The sequence below is a fragment of the Catharus ustulatus genome, chromosome 8, assembly GCF_009819885.2.
Source record: "Catharus ustulatus isolate bCatUst1 chromosome 8, bCatUst1.pri.v2, whole genome shotgun sequence".
In the NCBI taxonomy this organism is placed as follows: domain Eukaryota; kingdom Metazoa; phylum Chordata; class Aves; order Passeriformes; family Turdidae; genus Catharus; species Catharus ustulatus.
The window spans coordinates 35,595,189-35,618,084 of NC_046228.1; the positions used below are offsets into that span (position 1 = coordinate 35,595,189).

Sequence of the window (22,896 nt, forward strand, 5' to 3'; positions counted from 1 at the left end):
ACGTCTGGGTGCACACACTGATCTGCACGTGCATTTGTACAGTGTGTATTTGTGTGTGTTTGTGAGCTCCTTAAGCTATGAGCGCAAGATTTTACACATACAGTACATACGAACATGTATATATACACAGTCATGGCTGCTCTTTATGTAATTATCAGCAACAACATATTAAGGTATATATTAGTATAAATAGTTGTATAAAAAGCTGTTGTCTTGGTTTAATATGAACATGCATATAATTATTATCAACAACATATTAAGGTATATGTTGGTATATAAATAGTTGTATATAAAGCTGTTGTCCTGGTTTAACCCCAGCTGGCAGCTGAGTATAGTCCAGCTGCTCAGTCCCCTATTTCCTGGAACTGGAAAAAAAGAAGGAAACCTCATGTGTTGTTATAAAAAGTTTAATAATTTAAAATATAATAGTAGTAGTAGTACTAGTATCGATACTGAAAGAGAGGGGAAGAAAGGACTGAGAGCAGAGAAAAAGAAGATGCCCAGCACAACTCCCCAGCCTGTGCTGCCCCATGCCCAGCCTGTCTCTGGCAGCAATCAGCCCCTTCCAGGTGAGTCCCTCATAGGACTCCATGGATTGGTATGGAACAGCCTTTGGCCAGTTTGGTTCACCTGCCCTGGGCATGCTGGCCTGGCTGCCTGTGCACTGCTCACTGGCAGAGGGTGGCACACTGAGAGGTCCTTGTGTGCCTCCTTCCTTCCCATACTGAGCCAGCAGAGTGCGGGGCCAGCTGCTGTGGGCACTGTGAGATCTGTGCCAGCACAGCAGGCCACATGTGCAGGCATCAGCTCAGAGCTGCAGGCTTGTCCTCTCCTGCCTGGCCAGGCTAAATTACCTGGCAGCACTGGGAGCTGCACCAGCAGAGCTGGGAACACAGCACAGTGCCACTGGCACGGAGCTTGGCTGCTCTGGGCAGGTGCTTGGTGTCAGCACCAGCTTAGTAAGGACAGACTTGCCTGGGTCCAGAATGGTTTGTTCTCCACCCTCTGCAGAGTTACTGAATCCATGTTTGTCCTGTACCGTCCTTCTCTGCCCCCCACCCCTAACACTGGCTGTTCTGGCCTCTGCAGATGTGCAGCTTCAAGGTGATTTCCGGTTTTGCATTCAATTTTTATTTATATTTACAGTTATTTCAGGTAACTCTTATGAGTTATTTATCAGGTATGCTTTATTGATGTTGGATTTTTAGATCAGCAGATGGCTCAGCAGGAGCAGGGTAACTCAGCAGCCTGCCTGAGGGAGCTGCGTGGCACCTGATCACACCTGCAGCCTCCTCACACCTGAGCACACCTGCAGCTTCCTGCCAGGCTGGCTGGGTCACTCTAGGGCCCTACAACACAAATGTGCAAGGGTCACACCTGAAGCTTCTTCCTGCCTTTCAGGTCCAGGGCAGCACAGGACACCCGCTGTTTCCACACCTCCCCTGTTCTCTCTCTTCCCTTCACTCTTAATTTTCATACTCAGTGCTTGCTTTTCTCCTGTCTAGGAAGCGACACCAGTCTGTTAGTGGTTATCATGTGTCTCCCTGAACCCCAGATAACAAAGAATTTCTGGTTTGCCTCTGTACAGTTGTGATCAGATTTGTGTAAAAATATCAGTGAAATGTCTGGATTTCCCAATCCTGATCTTGACACACATTCTTCCAGCACTGGACAGCTGTTTTCAAGATTTTATCTATTGCAGATTAAAATTCAAACCTGTCACTGATACATGGCAGAAAATGATGAGATAAGAAAGCCAAAGATGAGTAAGGGCCATAAATACTTGCTGGTGTTAGGACAGGGAATCCACTCTCATTGAAATACTGCTTTTAGGAAAGATTTCAGATGTATTACTACAGCAATCCCAGAACTATGAACAAATCAGTGTAAGGAACAAGTATTAATGAACCATTAGTGGTGATAATTCGTGTGTCCCCTCAGAGCTGCTGGGAAATGTAACATCATTCAGGTTATTGTAACCCTTTTACTGAATTCACACCAACTCTGCCTTTGTCCTGGCTCAGAGCTTGAACACAGCTGACACCCAGGAGGCACCTGACCCGTGGGATTTGTTCTGTGCATCTGAAGGACACTCCTTACTTAGAGGTGCTGCTTGGCTTTTAGATGCACTTTCTACATTGCAATATATCCATTAAAACCAGGAAAACCCAAACACAAATCAAAAGGTGAACTAAGGCAGCCCTTCCAGTATTGGTGAATATGACTGCAAGGATTGCTAGATAGGTGTCAAACTCAGAAAAAAGAGAATCTTGCTTTATTCCTCCTATTACAGATCATCTTGGTGTGATCCTCTCATTCCTTGCTTGGCTAGAGATCTTTTAACTTCTGTAACCTTTTTTGGCTGTGCAAAGTTAGTCTTTAACTTAGAAAGCTCTTTTCTCATTGTGGTGGGTTTTTTTTGTATCTCAAAGGTATTTTCAAATTCTTTTTTCTCAGCTGTTACTTTTGACAGGTTTCCTAAGCCTTGCACTCCAAGATCTTAAAATAAAATAAACTTACATTCCTCTGGGCTACTAAATAATTTTTCTCTGAATTTGGGCCAAACTGGATAAGCCCTTCAAGAGTGCCAATAAGTGCCTTCCTGAGCAGCACTGACACTTTTTAGTGGAGTATTTCACGTTGCCTTTTATAAACAACTGACACGTGGAATTTCTGTTACAGGGGAAAAAAAGGATTTGAATGATTTTTATAGCTCCCTGTTGCTGAGTTTGAAGGGAAGGGATACAGTGTGGTACAATTAGCAGTGTTTCAGTCCACACTCACAAGCATTTCTAGGATGGCTCAGATTACAAGGGTGAAAATCATCACAGTTACAGCATCAACAGCAACCTGTGCACAGGAATCACAAGTGCATTGTGAATTATGACTGCCACGGTGCTCCCAGCCTCCAGCAGCCACCCCAGAATTTACATAACCAAACCTATTTCTGATACACTTGACATATGATACAGGCCTTGATATTTTTCCATTCCTTTGTCCAGTAACTTCTTTTATCTATGGAAAATTCCAGTGTAACCATTCTGCAACAAAGACTTCTGCAATTGAACAACCCTGTCTTAAAAAGCCTGTCCTTTGTTTTGCTCTCCTGGGAGTCACTTTTAGGGGGCCCCAGTGTTTGTAATTGAGGAATAGCAGGACTCACTCCAGCCTTCCTCTCTGTGTGGGCCTTGCTGTGGCCCATGGAGGGGAAGATGCACTGCATCCACTTGGGTAGTGAAGCTGGGAACAGGCTTGGACAGTTGCATCATTACATTGCAGGAGAAGTTTCTTATCAATACCCTGCACTGGCTTTTTTGAGTGTTTCTGGCACTGAAAGTGTTTCCAGTGAACCTCAAGGTCTTGTTCTTGAGTGCAGTCTCCTGACCTTTGCTGCGTATCATTCCTAAAATGACACACGTTTCTGTAATGCTGTGTAAGGGAGGCAGTACCTGTGACTAGCCTGAGACTGTTCTTATGTAAAAGAGTATTATATAATTACCATTCTTGTCTCTGAACTTCTGTAATCGCTGTTGTCACTGTTTGAAGTGATACCCAGTACACCTTTCCCTTTAGTTTTTCTGGCCAAAAGGATGAAAGGATAAGGCCAAGGGATAAAAATTCCAGTGTAAATATGGAAAGGAAAAAATGGAGGAGGAAGAATCTCATTCCAGGAATACACACTACCTTGGTATTATGAGTTCTAGTGCTGTAAGGGATTGCATTGTATTTTACTGGAAGTATAACTTTTTATTAATTAAATTAAACAGTGAGTTTTCCAGCTTTCTAAACACTGACAGTCCATTACATAAATACTGATTTGGGCAGTCCTTAAAGCAGTGCTTAATAAGGAAGAAATAAAGACTTATTTTAGGGCAGTTTTCCATAATGTGCTGGCATCTTGAAAACATCACCCATGAAAGAGAGTATGTCAAGAAGTGTTTGGTTTTGTTGTAAATTGTACCCAGATACAGGAAACAATAATGGATGCAGCAGAACATGAGGTAAGGACTGATGTTAAGTCATATTAATGAATTTTAAATTGTACACTCTGACTTTCCTTGTTTGCTGTTACCTTTTGCTAAGTCTAAGGCATGAAGTCACATAAGCAAATGTCATTGCACAGCCATGAAGAACAGCACTGTCACACCAGCCTTTTGAACAGGCACTGTTGCTTCAGCAAAGTCAGGAGCTGAAATCTTCTTGGAGTTCAGTAGAATTGGTGCTTTTTCTGGCACTGGTTTTGGGTTTAAATGCACTGACCAGAGTTCAATAAAACCATAGGTGATTGTTGCCAGTGTGCAGTTGGTGGGGATGTATCTTTGTTTTTTCAGTATGCAGTGCTGAGCAGGGTTTCCTGTCAAAAGGAAGGAGCTGTATTTATCAGTCAGGACCACACCAGGACCAAAATCATGTCTGCAAACCTGCACAACACGGGCTCACCATTCCCCTTAGGATCCCTTTATTCTGCCATAGCAACAAAAATCAGCCTTAGAACAAATTCATACCCAGCCTTTCATGGCTGGCCTGGTACCCACAGAGCAACATTGCTCCAAGTGCTCCATGTATTTGGGGGGCAAATCAGGTTAGAAAAAGAATATTTTTTTGTCTATAATATAAATCTGTGTTAAGAATATTGAAATTAGTGAGTTTTTCCATAAGACATTCTAATTCTGCTGTTGCCCCTGTTAGAGAAGATCTGCAGATGGAGTTCAATACACTCTGGATGGAACACAAAAAAACCCCATAGATCATATTACAAGATAAAGCATGATATACAGATGTTATCATGTCTGCATGTATGGTTACATCGCCCACAAGATCTGTTTGGAATGCCCTCATCACTGTTAATGGAGGTATTTTCTTAGAGATCATCTTAGGAAAGGAATTGAAGTAATTGCTCCATACACTGAGGGATGTGTTCAGAAATACTGCTTAGGCAAGGACAGCAATGTTAAATACAGAGTGCAGATGGGGAATTTTAGGTTTAATCTGAGCTTCCAACTCAAGCATTAAAAAGCTTCCCAAGAGGAATGAACTTTGCAGCCCAATACAACTTAAGTGAAAAGCAAGGCTCCAGCAGTCTGCAACTGGAATGCTCCTCAGTGAAGTTTTAATGTGATTCCTGAGACATCCTTTGGAATCAGTAGTTACTGAAATGCTTTATTTATTGTTCTTTTCAGTGCCCAGACCAGTCGTGCAAACAGGATTTACTGGCTTACCTAGAACAGATCAAGCTGTACTCCCATCAGCTCAAGATCTGCAGCCAGGTGAAAGCAGAAATCCAGAATCTCGGTGGAGAGCTCATCATGTCTGCAGTAAGTAGAAAAATGGCATGGAGTACTCTGTTAGTCAGACTGTGTGTTACATTGGAGTTGGGCTTTCTGTGCTTGCAGCCTGTTCCACTGGCACTCCAAATCTTGTTCTCTTTTCTAACACTCACTTTACAGCAAGAGTCTGCAACAGTGCAGTGTAAGACTTCTGGCTTCAAAGGAGTAACAATCACCTTTTCTTTTTAAATTCTCCCAGCACATTGTGTTACCACTGTTATTGTGAAATATTTTGGTTTGAAAAACAGTAGCCCATTTGACAGTGCTGGTGCATTGGCTTACATGTGGAATATGCTCATGTGTGTCTGAACACAATGAAAACACTTCAGGGGTGGAGTTCCAGGCCAGAAAAAAAAGCTGCAGGGTTTTCTTACAGGTCTACAGAAATAAATAAAAGGAAGAGCAAGGTGACGTTGTTCCTGAGTGAATTTCTTGGTTTTGCTTTAAGAGTTACTAGCTCTTTTCCAGTCAAGTATCATTAGCCAGGGAAAAGACATTTTGTGACTTTATGCACTTGGCCTCAGCACAGCCATCCATAAAATGCCTTCACATCCCCATGTTCTGTGATGTGTTATTGCTAGAGCACGTGGGATGATGATTCCAAGGTATAAATCTGCTAAATGGCACAAAAGCAGGAAAGGCACCCTTCCCACTGAGCACATTCTACCCTTTGCACATGTTTGGAATGCTCTGTGTCTGTCTGTACCCATCACTGGCTATGTGTTCATCTGTCTTTGTGTGTCCTGATCTGGACCTGTCTGCTTCCATCTGTACCTATTTATGTCCCTACATCTGCCTGTACCTATGTGTGTTAATCTATGCCTGTCTCTGTGTGTACCTGTACCTATCTCGGGTTACCCATCTCTGTCTATCCCTGTCTGTTCTCTCTGTACCTACCACTCCCTAGCTATATACCTGCTCTGCGTGTCTAGATCTATCTACAGCTCTCTATATTTATCTGTATTTAGTATACTTACTCTATGTGTCTCTATCAAACCATTCCTACCTCTGCCTGTATGCAGCTGCCTGCGCCTGTCCATACCTGTCAGTACCTCTCTATAGCTGTCAGTATTTAGCTCTGCCTGTCTAAACTCATCTCTGTCTATACATAGCCATATCTCTTTATATACACACATCTCTACCTCTATAGCTATCACCAGTTATCTATATGTGTCTCTATCCACCTACACTTACTCCACTTGTCCATATTTGTCCCTCTCTGTACCTGTCAATATCTGACAAAATCTGTCAAAGTTCTGTCTCCATCACTGCCAGTATCTCTGTCAGAACCTGGGAGTATTTGTCAGAATCTGCCAAAATCTAACAGAATCGGCTAAAATCTTACAGAATCTGTCAAAATCTAACAGAATCTGTTAGGATCTATCTGTAGCTGTCTCAGTCAGTGTCTGTGTGTACCTGTCACTACCTCTCCCTGTCAAAAATGTCTCTGTATCTGTCAATACCTGTCAATATCTATCTCTACTTGTCAGAATCTGTCAGCACCTCTGTCCACATCTGTCAGTCTCTGTCTGTCCATGTCTGCACCTGTGTACATCTGTCTCTATCCAAACCTCTCCCTGTCAACCTCTCTGTTCCTATCCCTACACCTCTCCCTGTGTCTGGCCTGTCTCTACCCCTTGATATCTGTCCCTATCTATTTCTGCCTCTGTCAAGGCCTCTCCCTATTTATCTCTCACTAAAACTGTTACATTTCATGTGGTTTATAAACTAACCAGAAATGAAGCCTTTGTTGCTGAAGTGAGGTGTGAAATACTCCTTTCTACAGGATACTTGTGCTGGCTAATCAAATGGTAATTTAGACACCACATTTGAACCTCTGGAACATACAGTTAATCAATTTTAATTGAATGTATAATTTCTGAAGCCAAACTTGGGCTGCACATTTACAAAGTTTCTCTTCCTTACCTGTATTTTTTCACAAGCACTTCTGTGACCAGTGTGGGTTATGGTAAAACCAAATGTTGGGACCAAGTTTGGTTCTTGCTATTTTTGCCTCCTGCTGTAGAATATTCTCATTGTTTTCTTTACCTGTTTTGTTGTGTCACTCCTTTCAACAGTGCCTAATCCACCTAGTGCAAAAATGTTAAGTTCTAAAAATGAAACCCCAAATGTAAATTCATTGATAATCCTGAAGGGATCACCGTAGGTCCTAACCCTGCTTCAAGGGAGGAGGATGAGAACTTGTCCAGAAACCTGAGAAAGCCAACTGCTTATTCAGATAAATGCTCAACTCCCTCCCAGTTCAATCAACACAGCTAAGTAGGTGCTTAGTTGGGGTGTCAGTGGAAATGAAGAACATGCTTAGATGCCTGAATGGCTTTGGGAGTGATCTATGAAATCAAGGTGAGATGCTGCAAGGCTGCTACTCTCTTAGATAATCCTGGAAAATACTCCAACAATGACTCTGTGGTTTTGTTTTTTTAAAATAATATGGGTGCTACATAGCAAATAGCCAAATTGCCAGCCAGTGTCAGAAGAGACTCGTGCTGTCACCCCGAGCCTTTTAAAGACACACATGGACACACTGTTGGTTGGTCTCAGTTATGAAAAATTTGTAGAAAATTGAAAAAAGCCTCCCTGGTATCCCCCTTGGGAAGGGGAGGCTATTCATAACTGACCGTGCTCAACTGCAGTTAAAACTGTGGTTATGTGAAACTGCAGCCCAACCAACCAGTGATGGCCTGCTGTATTAATTGAACTATTTATGTTCTAATTGCCTCAGTTTAAGAAGAACAGCAGGATTTACATTGTACAGAGAATTGCTCAGTTGAGAGGGACAGAAATGCACTAGTGGTATCAAATGGCTCATTACTGAATTGCTGTCCTTAAAAGGTGGAGCAGGTTCCAGCTCTGAAAGTGCATGTGGGGGGCTTCAAAAATGGATCACGTTCCTAGGTTAGCTGGCCTTGGAAAAAGTGCCAAACCACAGTTGTGCGTGAGAAAGCAGAGGAGTTCTCCCCCTTCCCACCTTCTCCCTCCCCAGAAGTATTAGAACTCCATTAGAAAATACAAGAGTCAGAGCTGTAGCTGGAGTAGGATTGTATGTTATATTCTGAATGAGAATCAGAAAAAGAGACAGCAAGATGATTAAGGAAAAAAAACCAAAAAACAGCTAGTAAAGGTTTTATTGTGCATTAAGAAAAACCTTGTCAGTCTCCAGATACCTGAAACAATCCATCATCAAGTTAGTGAAGACCTGCTATGGGAAAAGGAATCTTCAGAGAGAGCATTAGGAAATAATCATACTCACAGGTCCCTCCTGCACCCTTGCAGGTGTGTGCCAGGAATGACCTCCCTGGTCCTTGGACAACCCATCCCCTCTGGCTGGCATTGGCTCCTTGCAGTTCCTCCCTCATCTGCCACCTCCTTCAGGAGCTGAGAGGGGGAGGCTCCTGTCCTGTGAAAAATGAGACATTCCCACATTCCCACGGGTCAGTACCAACTTCCACAGGGACAAATCCACTCTTGAGTACCAGCTGGTGGAATCCACACATTACAGCTCTGCTTTGAGAAGGCTCTTACATCTTACATCCACCTCACACCTTCCTTCTCCAACCATTACAACTGTGCACGAGCATCTTGCATTTCCATCACCTTCAAGGAAAATTCCTTCTCACAAGAGTAGTGGTTCATTTAAAAATAACCCAAATCAGCCTCTCCCGAAGCCTAAAGACCAAGTGAGAGGAACAGCGGGATGAAGAGCAGAGGCTGTAGGGTCTGGAGCATGGGTGGCAGGGCCATGGCTCAGGAGCAGCTGTGTCTCTGATAGCAGCAGAGTGTGTTCTCACCTCCATGGGGACCTGCACTGGAGGAGGGGCTGCTGGCTGCCAGCACAGCTCAGTTTGGCACTTATTCCGTGTCAACAAAGAGCATTATGCATATGAAAAACAATGTTGAAATCTATAAACACAGCTCAGTCCTCTTCAGCTGTTGTGGATCTGTGTGCCCTGTCTGCCCTGCAGCAGTGCTCAGCCCCCCTGCCCTGGAAGGGGCTACAGTTCATACCTGTAGCTGCAGTCTTACCTAGTGCTTACACCTGGCTGTATCATTAGTGCAGCTTAATTAGGCCAGGTTCCCTGGGGCAGCTGGGATGCATTGTGAACTTCCCTCAGCTGACAGCTCTTCTCACTGTTCTCCTTGTTTAAGTGGCTTTTGGACTTGAGGATCCACACTCTTGTAGTCTGCCCTTCTCACTGTCTGTCCCCAAGCTCCAGTACTCTCTAGTCAGCCCCATATTATGGAGCTTGGAAGGGGTCCTGTGAAAAAAGGAAAAAAAAAAAAAAGAAAAGCAGTGGAAGAGATGTGGATCATCACCTTCTCCTTCTCCATTCACTGCAGTTTTGATATTTTGATATTTTGATTCATTAAAAATTCCTTGCTCACTATTTAGTCTTTCATAGTCCCATGCAATACTGGAGTACTGCTGCTGCACAAGTCCAACTGGTGAGGATTCGCTAAGTCTTCATTAGGAGTGATTAAATAGCAATGAGACATTTCCTTCTATTAATTAAATTGGTGCCTCTTCAGGCACAAAATAATGGGGTAACGTTTGCAGTATGCAGATTGACAGTAACTGCATTCACTTATGCAGATAAGCTGATCTTTCACTTACAACCACTGCACAGCCATAGGCTTGCACCTTGCCTTGCCAGTTTGCTCCTTCTGCAATCATGGCTTTAACTAGAGAGAATTGTATCATAGGGCAAAAAGTGAACACATCTTACGTATATTAATACTGTGCTCCATCACTTTTGTCAGGCAATTCTGTTTTGTGCTACTTACAGTCATTGTGTTCTTGTGTTTCATTTCACATTGTACTTGGTAAGAAAGACAAAGTTTTTGGCCTTAAAAAGGAAGGGTGTGGAAAAGCAAACTTTCAAGAGTCCCAGTATCCCAGAATTTGCTAACTAGCACAGAAGCCCTCCCCCACTCCCCTCCTCACCACCCCAGGTTGGCCAGCCTTACCTGTGCACTGAGGGCTGTTTCGCCCTGCTGTTTCTGCAGATGTCTCATTTATCTTCAGCCCTTTTCCCTAGTATCTCAAGAGCCAGACTGTAACTTACACACTGACGTCAGGCTGCTTTTGTGCCAGATGGAGGTGCTTTAATGTGTCTAACTTCATGCTCCAAGGCTTGACTGAAATACCTGTTTCACTTGCTGAGTTCTCAGGCCTTTAAAATCACAAGTTTCCAGCACAATGCTGCAATGAATGTGTTCCAGCTTTGGAGACTGAACCCCTTGTGAAAACACAGAGGCAAAGCTGCAAGCCAGGAGTTAGAAAAATGCAAGGGAGGGTCTCTGCTCCCAGGCCTTTGGCTGACCCAGTCCCCATCCCTGAATACCCACACCCCAGGAAAAGGCCGCCTTGGCCACTGCGTGCTGCTGTGGCAGCTGGCCAATGTCCCCATGCCTTTGCCACACTGCAAGGGCTTCAGGAGCTGCCCCTCTGGCAGGGCAGGAGCTGGGAGCAGTGCAGTTCAGCTCCTTTTAGGGTCCGGCTGCACTTTCCCCCTGCAGGAGGAGTGAGATGGGCAGAACAGCCAGCTGGGAATGACACTGGAACAGGGGCTGCCCTGACAGCCGAGATGAGTCCCTACAGGTACCTGCTTGGTTCCTCTGCTCTCACTGCTGTGTGCACTTTGGTGCCTCAGCATCCCTTTTGCCTTGCTTCACATGCAGTGGGCTGCTCTGACAAAGCCATACCCCTGAGCATCAGGGCACAGCTCCTGCTCCGTGCTCAGCCATTTGCTGCTCCTGGTGGTGTTTGTTCTTGGCACTTCCTGGGAACTCTTAATCCTGTTTGAATGGACAGGAGAGAGCACTTGAAGGGCCTCACATCATGGATGCAATCATTTATTTCAGTATTTGACTCTGAAAATACCGAACTGCTCAAGCTGACACAAGTTTTCTTCTGCTGAGAGTTGACAGAAATGTTTCACTCTGGGTTTTTTAAATCTAGCAACATTATACCTTTCTTGCTTTTGCTTAGTGTACACTGGCAGGTGTGTGGATATAGAAATCCTGGCCTTTGGAAGCAAAGCAATGGATAGATTTTCCTTACAAAGAGCTCAGTTACTATTGTTATAGATAATAAATGAATCAAGCCGAATTAAGAAGATTTAAGAAGCAATTTTTTTTTTTTTTTTGGCAACCAAAATATGATCCTCAATGGCTGCAATCAAAAAAAGGACAGCACCGAGCCCGGGTTTGGTTCTGGGTGGACACACACACTGATCTGACCTCTATCTCATCGGATCCCCCTGTGTTTACAAATGCTGTCCTGGGCAGTCCATTTTTATGGAGTTTTTCTAGTCTGGGGCAAAACTCCCTTTGTTTCTGCCACGGATTCTCATATTCATGTAGTTTCCTTTTTCTACTGTGGACTGGACAAAAACAGTTTCTGGGCAAGGATGAATTTTGATGTGTGCAGATTTTGGTTTGGAACTGGGTATTGAAATGTAGGTTTTCCTGAGGACCCTGGTTATCTTGATTAGTGGTGGTCATCAAGTCCTCATGGCCGGGGAGTTTCCTGGACTGTCCCATAACGAGTTCCCTCCAGTTGGGGCTGGTTCTATTAACTTGCTAATTGTGGCTTTGTCAGCATCTGCAGCGCTGGAATCTGGTGAAGCAATCCTTCTCCTCTCTGTGGCTCGGTGTAACTAAAGTTACTTTATTAAATTCTTTATGTATACAAACATGACTTATCTTTCACCAAACACAAACTACTTTATAACATATATCACACCATTGCTTTCTAAACAGCATCTAGTGAGAAAAAGTAATTTAAAGGAGTAGGAAGTATTTCTGGTCACTAAAGGATAGCTAACTTTTCCTAGTAATAATTACTCTGGTAATTAGCAAAATCAGGATGTATCTTACAGTTCTTAGCCTCAGTGTATATAAACGATGACTGCAACAAACTATTTCTTCCTCAATAGCAAGGAAAGGATTTATATTAAGCCACTGTTCTCTTTTTCTAAAGGGCCTGTTTGTAAAAAGCATAGGTTCCTTTTTTTAAAATCCTCCCTGGAAGTGAAAGTAGCAGTACTAGGGAGGGACTGAGCTATCTGCCTGCCTATGCATCTGCTCCATTATCATGTTGCACAGGAACAATTTCACAGCCCTTAATGTAAGTTGTTTATCATTTAACTTGGACACAGGCCTGAGCTAATTATAGAACTCGCTTTCAGTTCTTTGAATCCTGCTTAGCCTGAAGCAGTCGGGCAATGGTTAGTTTTTAGTCCACTAGATTCAATTTCCCCACCTGAAAAATGGCTAACGCATAGAACAGACCCCAGACACCCCTGAGGTGTTGAATGCAATCACTGGCTGGACACACAGACATTGATAGCCAATGGAACAGCCACGGTTTCAGGAAAACTCAGTTCCTTGGAAAGAAACTCAGGCAGTGAAGCGAGTTCCTGAGGCCGTGTCCATGGGGATGGAATCTGTGCATGGGAAAGCAGAGGTGAGGGAACAGTTGCAGGGAAAAGGTTCCTTTTGGCTCAGTTCCCATCCAGGCTGTACTGGGGTTCAGGTTCTGTGTGTCACCTGGCAGCTCATGAGCACACAGCCCAGGGAACCAGTTTCAACTGCTGTGCTTTCCTGGACACCCAGCTTCTGCTGCCACTGCTGGACCAACATCTCCATTGCACTAAAAACAAATTAACACTACTCTGAGTGGAGAAAAAAAGGGAGGCTCAGAAAACCAGGCAAGTAAGTGGTGTTAAAATCCTGCCCTAGGCACAGCAAAAACTCCAATGCCTTCAACAGTCCAGACTTTACACTTAATAATCAACGTGTTTGGATTGTTCTGCTACTGTTAATGCTAAGGGATTAAATGGCTGTTTTATATGGCAACCTTACTGAAAGAACCATACAATAATTAAAAACGACAAATATCCAGACCTAGTAAAAAAGCAGATTAAAATCAAAAGCACAATGTAGTAAGGACACCTTACCTGAAACACAGCACTACTCAGACACTCACTGCTCTCCATGAAAATGCAGAACTCATGTTACTTTCAGATGTAGCTGTCATATAAATAGAAATTCAGTCTTAGTCTCTTGGTATAGTGTACCAAAGGAAATCTGATTCTAGGAATGTATTTCATGAACCTTGTGTTTCAATTAAAATCAATTTTTAATAACTGACCTTGTTTCCGAAAGAATTTTAAGTTCAGACTTGAAACACTGATAAAAAATTGCATTTAATGTTCAGTTCTCGGCTTCCACCTGTATGGAAAACCTAAATCTGGCTGAACTGTCAGTACAACTTGGGATAATGTAAACAGCCAAGTAATCCATCTGTTCTCCAACAGCAAAACCTTCCAGTTCCTTGCACAAACTGCCTCCCAGCAGAGCAGTGCAGGGGTTCTAACTGAGGCTCCAGGCACTGCCCTGTTACACAGAACACTTTGGGAGTGCTGTTCTCAGGCCTGCACAGCTCCAGGCTGGGTCTGGCACTGCCTAAGGGAACTGGACAGCACCTGCACGGCCACACAAACCACAGAGCAGGGCCCTGGCTCAAAATTTCAAAGGTTTCAAAATTCATTTCTTGTTTAACATTTCCTTCAGTTTTGTTATTCCACGGAGAGTTTGCTTTCTTGCTCTCAGGACTTATTACAGAGGAATAAAAGTGCTGGAGATGGGCGAGTGGATTTCAGCATGAGTGCTGCCAGCCTGATTTGGGGTACTTTTTGCCTTAAAAAGTACTGCCATCTGCTCTGTATCTTTTGTGTTTCACCCCAATGTGAAACTACAGTGGTCAGAATAATTCTGAATTCCTTCTGCAATTGCAGCCAAGTACTAATGCTCACAGGACAGGTGGGGAAAGAAATGACAAGGGATGTTTTTCCTAAAGCCTTCAATGAATTACAGTTATTTCACGAATACAAGCCGCACCATTTTGACTAAAATTTGGCTCCCACACCGGAAATGCGCCTAATACTCAGGAGCGGCTAATATGTGAATAATTTTCTGACATTTCCACCTCCAGAAGTGGAAACCGAGGTGCCGAGTTGAGCAACTTGCCAGTAAAAGCCGGCATTTCGCGATTGTTACAAATTGGTTACTCTGTTGCGCCGTGGGTGGAGCTGCTCCATGCAGGTAGCACAGAGGGTGGGGAAGGCGGGGTAGCTCCCTCCTGCTGGCCCCGCAGCTCGGGGGAGGCAGGGCAGCTCTCTCCTGCTGGCCCCGCGGCTCGGGGGAAGCAGGGGCAGCTCTCTCCTGCTGGCCCCGTGGCTTGGGGGGCTCCCATCCCTGCGTGGCGCCACCGCAGGAGCAGGCAGGCCACATCCCCGCGTCCTATCGCTGCTGCAGGTGCTGGCAGGCTCTGTGTCCCCCCTGCCGCCGCGGGGCAGTGCGGGGCCGGGGTGACCGAGCTCAGTGGTGGTGGCGGCCGGCCCCGAGCAGCCCTGCTGAGTGGCAGTGCCGAGCTGGGCCTCCTAGCCCTGTCGGCAGCCCCGAGCCCTCACGGCCCGAGCCGAGCCAGTAAACCCTGCCCTGCCTTGATTCTGTTACTATTTGGCAACTTTATTGCACGCGGGTCCTCGCTGCGAACACAGAGCGGCTTATACTCAGGTACGGCTTATTTATGGACAAAAAACAAAATGTTTGCCAACACCCGGCGATGCGGCTTATACTCAGTGCGGCTTGTATTCGTGAATTTACTGTACTTAACTTGTCTTAACTCACGTAGTCAGACCTGTAAAATCTGAAGGCTGGGGCATGGCATATCCATGGAAAATGCTGGAAGAGCAAAAGTGAAGTTAGGCAAGAATAAAACAGCTTTTACTGTGGGGTTGGTTGGTTTGTTTGTTTTGCTAGTGAATCTTTATGTACCACTTGCTGTGCATTGAAGAGTTTGCAGCTACATCTCTGTAAGTGAAATGAACTTAAACGCTCAATGAATATTTCATCAGTCTTTCATTTATGCCAAGTCTCATTTCTTCAGTTTTCCTGGATGAGACCTTGAAGAGCCTGCTGAATATCTGAGATAAAAGCATCCAAGTGAAGAAAGTTCTTGAGTACATCAGTTTTATAGAACAACAGATTTCCACCAACCCATACAGTGTTACTGGCACTGAGGTAGAAAAACAACTGCTCTCTAAAGCCAAAAAAAGGAGATGAAACGTATGGCCTGATTGTTGCCATCTGCAGTACACATCTAAGAACATCTAAAAGCTTCTCCCAACTCTGAAGACAGCTAGTATCCCACCCCAACACAGCCTTTCTCTTGAGAAGGCAGATGTAAGATGCATCAGAAGGCTGAAGGAACACAGCCAGTGCTGTGGGCAGACAGCCTAAAAGGCAGCACTGACTGAGTGTCCCTGCCCCTCAGTGCCTGTCCTGACTCAGCCCAGCCAGGTCAAACACATGGTGGGCTCTGGGTCACTGCCTTTCAGCAGGGGACACACAGAGCTGTTCCTCACAGCTTGGGGCCAGCTGCCTGCATGGCTGTGTGTGCCTCAGGACAGCTTTTGTGGAGCTCTAATGCTACGGCACAGGTTCAGTTCCTCTGAGTGCCAAGGCCAGGGGAATTCTGCCATGTGGAACAGCTCTACAGCTGGGTTTGGAGTCGGGCTTTGGCTCTTCAGCATTTACAGTGCTGCAGCCTGTCAGGGTATAAGGGAAAGGGGTGTGCAGCAGAGGTGTTGGGAGTGTGGGACAGGAACTCTGAGCACAGCCTTCCCCACATCCTGCAGCTTTGGGAAATGGTTTGTTTCAAAGGTGTTGAATGTATAAAGAAGTGTTTGAAATTTGGGGGTCAGTACGTGCTTTGAAGTTCATATCAGAGTATGGGACACAAGCTGTGCTACAGGGCCAATGCTTCTGAGAGCTGGTTGGGGTCACATACCACAGGACCCAAACTCACGCACTAATGGCAGCAGTGCAATACAAACACCACGTGGCTGCTACAGACTGGCAGCCCTTTCTAGGAAGTTCACATCATGCAGCAGGGAGTGAACTTCAGAGGCCATCTGGTAGATTTTACACCTTTTCTTGGGGAATGGAGATAATTTCAGTTTGCCATTGCACATATGTGTGCATTCAACCAGATACTATTTTTTCTTTCTGCATTTCTAGAGAGCAGCAGCGTGTATTGTATTAACTGGAAGATTTTTCTGCCAGTTCAGAGGTGTTTCAAAATGGCAACTAAATGCAGCCTCTCTTGGCTGCATTGTTTGTTTCTGCCTTATTTACATTTGTGTTACGCAATCAGAATGAAGACAGACAATAATAACTCACATCTCTCACCTGAGATAAATTTGCTTGATCTGGAAAAGGGAGAAGTCCTCAAACCTTTCCTAATAACCCCATTTGTAAATCTGTACCTTGCCCAGGGCTCTGGGGTTGGGCTTCATGGCAGAGCACAGGATCACTCTGCCACTAAACCCACAGACAGCCCTTCAGAGAACCAGCCTCAGTGCTTTTAGACAAATGCTTCAGCAGAGGGGATGTTCAGAAGGTGAAGTGTGAAGGTTCTCCTGTTTGGAAGAGGCATCCTCCTATTTCTCCATCCCAGGCATAGAGAGCTTCCTCAGCGTTGCTGTTTGTGTCCATGAGCAGTGTGACAGCAGACATCCCTGGCTGTGGCGCTGCTGGGGAAGGTACTGGCTTTGTTCTGCATTCTGCCCTTGGGTGGCACTCCCCAGGCAGCTGGAGGGGCCACACAGTCACCGGGATTTCTGTGGGTTTTCCCAGTTCTAATATCCCATACAAATCCTGGCTGCTAAGAACAGGTTCAGCAGCTCTGCCAGAGCCAGAGACTTCAGAGTATCCCCGCACTGCTCCTGAGCACCTGTGGGACCTGGAATGTGACAGGAGCAGCTGGAGGCCTTACCTAGGGCTCAAAGGAAGCAAGGGGTCACATTTTCACAGCTCTTCTGCAAGTTGGTTTCATTACCCATCAGTAGTAATTGCAGTAGTACCCTGCAGACAAGCATCATGAATTCTGTTAAAGAAACAAAACATTAGCATTATCTCTCAAAGCATTTATATATATTCCACCAGCACAAATTTCTGTACATCATAATAAATTTGAGCAGCAGATTAGGAGTACAGTGATCAAACACACAAAGGGAGAACATGTAAAAATTATGGTTTAGTCACTGGTAATCTTTAACTGTTGTTTGTTTACTCCTGTGCCTACTGTGATTAAAAGCATGCTGACTTCTTAGGCTGATGTTTCTGTTTCCTATTACAGCTGGACAGCGTCACTTCACTAATTCAGGCTGCCAAAAATTTAATGAATTCTGTGGTGCAGACAGTGAAGATGTCCTATATTGCATCCACAAAGATTATCAAGATTCAGAGTCCTACTGGCCCACGACATCCAGTTGTGATGTGGAGAATGAAGGCTCCAGAGAAGAAGCCCCTGGTTAAAAGAGAGAAGCCAGAAGAAATCTATGCTGCTGTCAGAAAAGGTTCTGCAAAGAAGAGAATCCATCCTGTGCAAGTCATGAGTGAATTCAGAGGCAGAGAAGTTGTCTAATATTTTGCCACTGTGTCTTCCTATCTTGAATTTCCAGTGATTTTTCATCTTTTCTCACACTTATTTAATAATCCTATATGTCAACATTTTGCTCTAAATCTGTAAGGTAACACTTGCCTAAATGATTAGAAAATGCTGTTGGATTAATTAGAAGTGCACAGTTGAACAGAATACTCCTTCTCCTGCAGTGACAAACAGGTGTCTGCACACTGGGAAGGAGCAATGTGCCAAGTGCCCAAAGCCATCCTGCATTCCCCAGGCCTTAGAGCTCCCTCAGCAGGGGTCAGTGGCCCCCACTGCAGTAGCTCTGTTCTGTGACACACAGGGTTTCACACTGGTGCTGGTGGGCCAGCTCAGCTCAGCTGAGCCCAGAGTCTGGGCTCTAAACCTGGGTCCAGACGGAGCATCCATACCTGTCCTTGGCTAGGACCATGCCTCGGAGATGTAAGCTTGAAAATGTTCAGTGAAACAACACAAAGTGTTGGAACAATGTGGATGTAATAATATAATTAAAAAGCATGGAGTGCAAGCCAGCAGGGGTGACAGCTCTTTAGAAGGTCTCTGGAAACACAAACAGGAATCTCTCTTCTGCTCCCTGCTCTCTTCTGTGAGCCCCAGTAAATCTTCTGACTCTTACATTTGGCAATTCAGATAAATCAGACATTAACAATAAGAACCTTCCCTAGTTGCGATATGAAAGGAGAACTTTGAAATAAATCATTATCCTGAGCCCAGCGTCTGAAATACACCTCTCTTGACTCTTAGGAATGTGGAGACTTTTCCAAAGCAGCTGTAGGGAATGAAGTTACTTCTGACAGATGAGTCCTAAACGCAGGATTGTGCTGGTGAGTGCTGAATGGCTGCACTCTATTGTGTAATGAAGGTAAATCCTGCTAGCCAGACCTCTGCAGTGTACTTAAGAAAAACAGGTTTTTTCTAAACAGTTCTGAATCTGAAAACCGCTTGGACTGATTTTTCTAGAAGGTTCTAACTTGCCTTGTGCCATGTAATGAATTTTTCCCAGGATCCATTTGTTACTCAAGATGCCTTTGCCTGGCCATTCAGTAGCTCCTTTGGCATTAGTTCTGTATTTGCTAAGGTGAAAGGGCTCCCTCAAAAGCAGAGCTGCTGTGTGTTTCTGACTGCCATTATGGGATGGCTCCACACTCTGGGCCGCTGCTCCAGATCATTCATTACCATGTTTGCACAGCAAGAATACTGAGCAAGAATAACCCTGAACTTTGCTTTTCCTCTGGAGCTGCTCTGTCTGTAAGCTCAGGACACTGGGCCAGGGTAATTTCTAGGTTGTTGGTTATGAAATCCTGTGAAACTGTAAGTGCTATGTATTAAAATTTAACTAAAAATTCTACAGACCATTTTTCCAACTCCAGCTCCCTCCATCATGTTTGCATCAAGATGCTACTCATGTCTCCTGGCTTTGCTGCTCCTCCTAGGGCTCCAGAGGCAGGAGGGAAGTTGGCAGCACCTTGTGAGCTGCCCTGAAACTCTCTTGTCTCCAGGTCACACCTTTGATCCCAGTCACCTTGGAGTCAGATACTTGTGACCAGTGCCTTGGTACCACATTGTTAATAAAGAAGCATGTACACCCTGACACTCTGCCATCAGTGCTGTGGGATTTTTCCTGTGTGTCTGAAATTGCAGGCCAGACACCAGCCTTCCTTCCAGCACACTGTGTATGCTCCATGAGCTGTTCCACGGGAGAGGCTTTCCAGCACCAGTGTCACTACAGTACACTGTGTGCTTCATTTGGTGCTCCTTCTGCAATGCCAGTCTCTGCCCTTACCCTGGCCATGCTCAGTAGCCACTTTGATCTCAACACAGCAATTTATTACACAAAAACCACCCTCTAAATGAACAAGGAGTTTAAAAGCCACTGCAGATTGTCGAGAAGAGCCAAAGGAACAATAATTAAACCTAGACTAAGTTTACCTTGGGTCAAATTCAGTCCCCAGTGAAAAAGTTTATTGCTGGCTAAGGAGGCAGAGGGTAGCAAGTCCTGGAGCTGTAAAAAGCCCAGCTCATTACCCCTCAGCCACTCCGGGGAGCAGGGAACCACCACCTCCCTGCTACGAGGGACAATCCTAAAGGAGGAGAAACTGCTCAGGAAGTTTCATTCCAAGCAGCTCCTTGTTCACCCTGCAATCTCCTCAGTCCCTGCCAGCCCAGCTTGCAGAGCAGAACTTCTCCCCAGTTTGTGTCTGCCCCTCACATGGTGCCTTCAGCCTGGCCAAGCTGCAGCTTTCTCACCTCAGCAGCTCCCATTATTGCATTACCCTACCTTGGCCTCTCCCCATTACCACATTACAGAGCAAAGTGTGATGGATGATTGGAGGCAATTTGGTATTAGAAATTCTCACTGGAGCACTAAAAAGTGAGAGTCCCACTGCTGAAACCCATTAGTTTTGAAAGGACACATCTGTGTCATTTCCATGAATCCCACAGCTATTGAATTTTTACTTTTAATAAACAACCAATATACTTTTTCTCCCAACACAGCCTGGTATCACTGGGGAAGCTCTACAGCTGCATCTCCACTAAGAGCCTGATGTCAGGCCTGGCATGGTGTTTCCAAAGTCCTGCAGCACTTTTTGAAAGGTTTCTGTTTTTTATTTTCTGTGAGTCCACAACTGAAGCATTTGAGAAAAGTATGTTTATATAGCAAGTTCTTTCATGAGCCTTTAGAAGTTTTACTTTCTGATGAAAAAAAAAAAATTAAGTCTTTATCAGCAGTAGGTAATAAAATTCTATGTAAAACCTATTTTTGCTTCCAGATACTACTAATCCCTTGTGTGCTGCTCCTGGTTGAACTCTGGGGACTTAAATAAATCCCTGTTGCCTCAGGCTGGATTAAAAGCCAGAAGAGAACAAATGCCCTGTGCTGGAAGAGGCAGGTAGGGTGTGAGGGAGTGTGGCCAGGATGGGAATAGGGCACCTTTGCCAGGCCCGGGCCCCAGGGACCCTGCTCAGCCCTCTGCCAGGCTCCCACCTCCTGTCCTCCCCCACAGAACCGAGCCTGGAACGCTGAGGGGGCTCTGCCTGGTAACAGACCACAGGTAAAGAACCCCCTAATGCTCCGGGGGCTGGGAACAGAGAGAGAACAGAACAAAGCACTCCTGATATTGTCCAGAGAGGCAATTTACCAGATAAGCAGAGTACTTCAATCATTAAAGATCCAGCTGATGATGCTACACACTTTTGTTTTCCTTGGGAGATCATTAGACCTGGCTTCACTCTCTCTCTCCCCAAGGTGATCAGTGGGTTTGGTTTTTGCACAACTACTTCTTCAAGGGAAGAAAATGCATCAGCAGTGTTAATGAACAAGCCATAGATTTTGTGTTGTGCACTGGAAGTGGTGCTGCACTGAAAAATGCCACCTTTCAAATAACAAACCACAACTCACTGGAAACTTTCTTGGCATGAAGAAAAACAAAATACATCCAAAGCAGAAATGGCAAACAAACCATGAAAATACTTTAAAGCCCCTGATGTCTCTCATCAACACGAGCAATATGCTGCTGTAGTCCAAGGAACTGGAAGCTGAGGAATTAATTTTTGGCTCCATCCTAAAAGCAATAATTAAGATGAAAGCTTGCCCTGCACGAAGTGGATCTAATAGTTTTATATTTTAAGAAGCTTTTTACAGGATAGGAAATACTCATATTCTGCTTCCTGATGGTGAAAATGACCATGTTAAAGCCGGCTGGAGAGCACAGAGATGACCTGTGCAGGATGATGTTTCCTCTCGAGCCTCAATCTTTTACCAAGCTGGTCATTTCAGAGCCATTGGCTTTTCTGCTGCAGTTCTGTTACCTTCATAGAGGGCAGCACATGACTGGAGCAGCTACCAACACCCCATCCCTTCCTCTTTCCAAGGAGGAAAAAACAGCAAAAGGCTCTACAGGCTCTATTCTGCCTTCCACTCCTCTGCACACCCAGTCTAGTACACTCACATCACTGAGGGTTTGGGGCTTTGCAGTTTATACAATTATATAATTTACCTATTTGTTTTTTAGATCTATCACAACACACATTAGTAATGACTATTATAACGCATCACAAAATACGAGTAACATCATGCAGTTATTTTAATATAATTAAATATACAGATACATTTATAATTAAATATATTTGTGTAATTCCATAACATTTAGTTACCAGTGAACTGAAGTTGTTAGAATTCATAGCAAGTACACAGAACTACACTAGTGTTTCACCTTATAAAGGTGCAGCATCTCATATACTAAACCTCAATTTTCTGCTTTTGAATTAATCTGACAGGGAAAGAATGGCTGCATCTTATGGCAAAAGAACGGCAACTACATCTAGTCAGTCAAAAAGCAAAGTGGAACTTAAGCCTCCAGCAATTAAAAAAGTAAGCACAGAATAATTATACCTGCAAACCTTTGAAGAGTTTGAATAGGATATTCATACTTACTATACTAGAAAAAGAAAGGGAAATGAGACAACTTTTTGGCTTAGGATGAGCTCTATTATCACTGAAATAATTTTTGTCTAGCTGCAAGCTTTACACCAGCCAATATAATTTCAAGAGAAGCAGTTGCTATGTAGAATGACTAAGATGCTTCACTTCCCCCAGCATCCTGTCCTTCAACTACTCTTTCCTATCTCTCTCCCTGGAAGAACCTCTTGTTCTCTGGAATGAATTCAGCATATACAAATATACTAACATTTCGGTGACTGTATCCATCTCAGAGATTCCATCTGAAGCAATTACTGTGAATTTAACCCATAATCTTGGCTAAAAATAAACTGAGTGTAGACAACCCTGTCACTAGAATTAAATTCAAGACTCAAACCTGCCAAACTATTCTGTGTTCACTCCCCTCGTCCCAGGCCTTCTCTATTCTCTTTTGCTGTTTTAGCTTGTACACAAGATACTGCCTGCACTAGATATTCCCAGATAATGGGTTCAGTCTGTGACCAAAACAGAAGTTTGCTGTTTTGGAAATCCAGTCACAAGCCAAACTGTGTTCCAGTTCCCTGGAGCTGGGTATCGAACAGAGGCAAAGG

General features: G+C 44.4%; 1 protein-coding gene and 1 long non-coding RNA gene across 2 annotated transcripts in view; one reads left to right on the forward strand and one right to left on the reverse strand.

Annotated features, from left to right (window-relative positions):
- The window catches only part of CTNNA3 (catenin alpha 3), a 413,367-nt gene extending 390,681 nt beyond the window's left edge, over nt 1-22,686 (forward strand). Inside the window, exons 17-18 of the mRNA XM_033066154.1 lie at nt 5,181-5,315; nt 17,557-22,686. Coding sequence (XP_032922045.1) covers nt 5,181-5,315; nt 17,557-17,844 — 423 coding nt within the window. The 3' untranslated portion in view covers nt 17,845-22,686. The remainder of the gene's footprint in view (nt 1-5,180; nt 5,316-17,556) is intronic.
- On the reverse strand, nt 8,636-17,288 carry LOC116999441. The gene is made up of 4 exons (XR_004418572.1): nt 17,194-17,288; nt 13,310-13,382; nt 9,372-9,604; nt 8,636-8,745 (listed from the first exon to the last, which is right to left on the reverse strand). It is a non-coding gene; the product is annotated as an uncharacterized LOC116999441 (long non-coding RNA).
- Nucleotides 22,687-22,896: the final 210 nt, after the last annotated feature.